Source organism: Dermacentor silvarum, chromosome 8, assembly GCF_013339745.2.
Source record: "Dermacentor silvarum isolate Dsil-2018 chromosome 8, BIME_Dsil_1.4, whole genome shotgun sequence".
NCBI lineage: Eukaryota > Metazoa > Arthropoda > Arachnida > Ixodida > Ixodidae > Dermacentor > Dermacentor silvarum.
The window spans coordinates 184259812-184264131 of NC_051161.1; the positions used below are offsets into that span (position 1 = coordinate 184259812).

Below are 4320 nucleotides of genomic sequence, written 5' to 3' on the forward strand. Positions count from 1 at the left end.
CCGCCGTGTTTCCGCGCCCGGGGAGCGATCTTGCTGTCGACTGCAGCGCCGCCGCTGCTGTCATGATTGCTTGCAACACTTCGCCGCCACCGTTGCTCTCACCTCCCCCCTTCTAGACACCGTACAGCAGAGATAAATGAGCAATGTGCAGAAAAGAGTAACCTGTAAATTGAAGAAGCAAAGCCTTAATATGGAAGGAACGCCATGTATTCATTTTTTCAACAGCCTTCAAGAAGAGGAATGAAAAGTGTTAGGAACATGACCAAGCTAAATATTCTACCAAAGAAATTAGTTCATTGCCTGAAATCTTGAATAGTCATTGAAAGCATATGTGTAGCAGTCAACTAATTGTGCACGATCCCTCAAAACGTAACAAGTACAGCAATGCAAACTCCCAATGTTTAACCACAGAAGCACGTAACTTAACACGATCATAACAACCTATACCAAATATGCACACGACGTATACTCAATACAAGTCATAAAGAAACTGATATAGGTATCTACATCAGTTTTAGCAAACCGTAAAATATGCCATTTGTGCTCTTATAGTAAAGCGCGCGACTGAGAGAGAGAGAGAGAGAAACGTTTATTATTGAAACAGTGTCCCGAGCGAGGCCCGGTATCACCCTGAGGTGGGAAGGTTCCTTAGTCCAGGAACCCTCTGGCTTTGGCTGCCCTCTTGGCCCTGGCGACTGACAATAATAATAATAATCACTGCTCCAAACTGAAATTGTCGTAAAACATTTTCAGCGGGCTATTTAAAATGCTACGCATTGTGCTAGCCTATTTCTCTTACATCACTGGTCATGATGTAAGAGCGGTTTTCAGATACAGGGTTATTACCTAATAACAGCAAACATGGTTGCTGACTGTTATGCGGTTCTTGTTTGTTAGGACAATAAACATTACACAACGGACCGAAATCTTGAATATTTTCAGTGAATACTGGCTGGACAGATTGTGACGTGAAGCTTTAAAATCTGCCTACGTATGTACCCTATATAGCCAGGAACAGCACGAAAAACCTAATGAATTGCATTGAAGGAGTGCGAGCTTTCGACAAGCACGTATAACAGAGCCTTCTGCAATCGCGATCACCGTACTGTCTTACTCCCGTGGAAACAGGACCTGAGCTCGATGTTCGCGGAGCGCTACTGCTTCGACGAACCGGTGGACGAAGAGAAGCTTGCTGCCCTGGAGAAAAGCGCCGTCACGGCGGCAGGCCTGGAATTGGTCACGTGCCGGACTTACTCCAGCACGTGGACGTTCCCCACCGCTGACATCTGCCTCGGTGAGCGCGAGATTGGTGAATGTAGAAATCTCATTAGCCCATTACACGCAGGCTTCCTGCCATTCAAAATATTTCCAGCGCTTCTAAAGTTGACATACTCAGCCGAATAAATTGTTCGAAGCAAGTAACTTTCTTTAAACCTCACAAAATCGACAAATCTGGCACACTTCCTTGAATGAAAGTAAATTGAAACAAATCAATTATTAGTGGGGTAATCGTAACCCTATATAGGGTCGTGCTAGGACTTAGCAGGGAAAGAGGGCCGAGCAACAAAGTTTCAATGTGGGTGTTTGACATGAACAAAGAACAATTGGCAGCCAAAAATCTAAAGCTCAACAAAATGCAACCACGAACGCGGAGCTGCCAACTGGTTCTATTAAATAAAAGATGGAAGAAGCTTGAAGTGCGCGCTCTAAAGTAACGGTAATGACCCGACAAGCACATAAACCTTTTGTGTAGCCGCGGTGGTTTACGTCGCATTTTTGCCTTGTGGCAGTGAATATGAAAGGGGGTGGTGCGTTAGCGCAATCATCAGCGAGCATGCCCAATTATGGAATTGAGAGCCGTCGCACTTGGTGACGGAATGAAGTTCTTGTTGGTAAGAGTCTCTTCTTAAGTATAAAGCTATTGGATCTTTTAGCACCTTGCCCTATATCCTAGTTTTGTATTTAAATGCAAACTTCGAAATTGTCTTCATTTAGAAATTGCCGTAGTGCCTTAGCGATATTATCACGCTTGAGCGAACGCCTGTAACTATCTGTCTGATACCTTCGTAACTCGGACAGCTCTCATAATCCAACTCATGCAACAGCGCGAAAAAAAAAAAATAAGGAAGGGACGACGATAGAGACAGACTGAAAAGAGCGCTGACTTCCAACTGTTTATCTACTGACATACGATGCGCCAGCAGGAAAGGAAAAAAGCAAAAAATACGTCGTCCCTTCGTAAATTTTTCGGTCTGTTACATAAGTTCCAATAAACCAACTAGTCCAGCAAGCAACCATTCTCATAATCCCATCCGGAGTTATTTTTAATCAGAAGCCACAACTACAGTCTTGAATGCGAATGCTGGAGGAGCACAGTTCACGGAGCTTCAGCGGTTGAACTCTACGTACCGAATTTACTAATGCTGTCGTATTTACAAATGTCACACAAGCAAGCTGAGGATTGGGTGAAGCATTTCACATCCAAACAATCGACAACACCGGCGGGAATGAATATTTTGAGATATGGAGTGAAAGAGCATAATTACAACAAGCGTACCTAATATTAATATTCCGCAACTGAAGTTTACGAGAAGGGGTTAGTGAGTTCAGGAGCGGCACGTGACATGCATTGCCGTGAGGCGGCAAAGGTCCGGCACTTGGATGCCAGCCCATGCGACCACAGCGCCGCCGCCAACATTCGTCGATGCATCGTTGATTCTTTCTGTTGTCAGTCGTGCTGTTTGTGAATTATGTAGCTCAAATGTCTCTTTGTTTAACATAAGGGCTTGATTTTCCCTGAGGTATTCCAGTTTCAATTATACACAGCGGTTGTCACCGCAATATAAAGAGCTGAATGCGTCTAATTAATTACCTATTTATTGAAATAATTTGAATTATTCAATTTTGAGATAACTAAATTAATAAACATATGATCATTAAATAATTAATCGAATAAATAATTACAAATAATTGTACTCTTGATTTGCATTACTCATATTAACTCAATAATTGAGTAATTAGGCAAATAACCACTTTGTAATTAATTACTTTTGCTATATCCAATACGTTGATCGTGTGGCTTTTATAAATGAAGTAGCCAGACAATACATAATTTTCATGTATTGTTTGGGTAATGTTTGCATACGAAGCAGTAGGGTTTCCTTAATACGTTTTTTCACGTGTACACATATAATTGTGTACGACGGCATCCATGCCGTCGTCTGAATCAGCAAGCACGAAGACCAGACAAATTCATTCGCTACCCATAATTGCCTTGGCGGCTGAACGATCGCAGCGCCAGAGAATTGTCCCTAGTAGTTACTGTGTGAAACTCTATGACATCCGTAGCTTTTGTCTGAGCAAACCTTATTGTAACACTTAGTGCTTAAATAGCCGCAATCAATGTACATAATTATCCCTTAAACTGTGATTTTTGAGTTGTGTTCACGGGATATTTCATTTATTACTGGTCCCTCATTTAGGTTGATGCCAGGGGTCTCACACACTGCATTCGTCTTCCGCAGGATAAGAATAATGTAACTGCAAATACTACACGTGTCCTACAATAGAGTACGTCGTCAAGTAGTACGTACACTACATAGAGGTGTTTTTCACGCAGATGCATACGTGCCGTTCTTCAAGCTGGACGCCAGGGTGCCGGAGGAAAAACGTGCACCTTTTTGGAACACTTGGAGAACTGCACTACATGAGGCGTCCAACTCAAACTCCAGCGGCATCAGCCTCGATTGTGATGTCCTGGTCGCGCACTCGCAGAAGCCTCCAGCTCCCATTTAGACAACGCATTCCGTGCGTGCAGTCTTCACAGCTTTCAACTGCATGTGCTTCATTTAATTTTCTGCACAGTGGTGACTAGACTTCGCAGTGATGGGAACGTGCTTCCGTGAATAAAGAGGGATACTTATTTTTTGCGCTCACATTATCCTGCTAGACATGACAAGACCGACGAGGCGGTGCTACTGCACCTAGTTTGTTTGCGCACTCCCTTCGTGAAAATGGTGGCGCTCCGTCGACGCTTTGTCTACGTTGCCGTTGTGTGTTCTTTGCGCTCCCGTTGCATTTTTATCGGCAGAGATTGGCAGACATATTAACCTGCGGTGTGAGGCTTGAGTGCGGTTTGCAGAAGCCGTACACGGCGAAACGCTTTTTAGCGGCGGGATTATTAAGTCGAAACTACGCTCATCTTTCGTTTCCATCGACAAACAAAATATGGATAGGACGCGATAACCAGGGCCAAATGCCCAATGCGCCTCACCATTACGAGCTGCCAGAACAGCGAGCTTATTGAAAATATACGCCTAA

The 4320-nt window shown here is 43.7% G+C and overlaps 1 protein-coding gene across 1 annotated transcript; it reads left to right on the forward strand.

The window, feature by feature from the left end:
- The first annotated feature begins 1133 nt into the window (after positions 1-1133).
- Positions 1134-3875, forward strand: LOC119462623 (uncharacterized). Its single transcript, XM_037723953.2, has 2 exons — positions 1134-1294; positions 3620-3875. The coding sequence occupies exons 1-2, from the start codon at positions 1141-1143 to the stop codon at positions 3793-3795; spliced, it is 330 nt and encodes a 109-aa protein (XP_037579881.1). The 5' UTR covers positions 1134-1140; the 3' UTR covers positions 3796-3875.
- Positions 3876-4320: the final 445 nt, after the last annotated feature.

Coding starts and splice junctions, on each gene's coding strand:
- LOC119462623 (XM_037723953.2), top strand. CDS start 1,141: ATGTTCGCGGAGCGCTACTGCTTCGACGAACCGGTGGACGAAGAGAAG. Junction 1,295..3,619: donor CACCGCTGACATCTGCCTCG/GTGAGCGCGAGA, acceptor TTTTTCACGCAG/ATGCATACGTGCCGTTCTTC.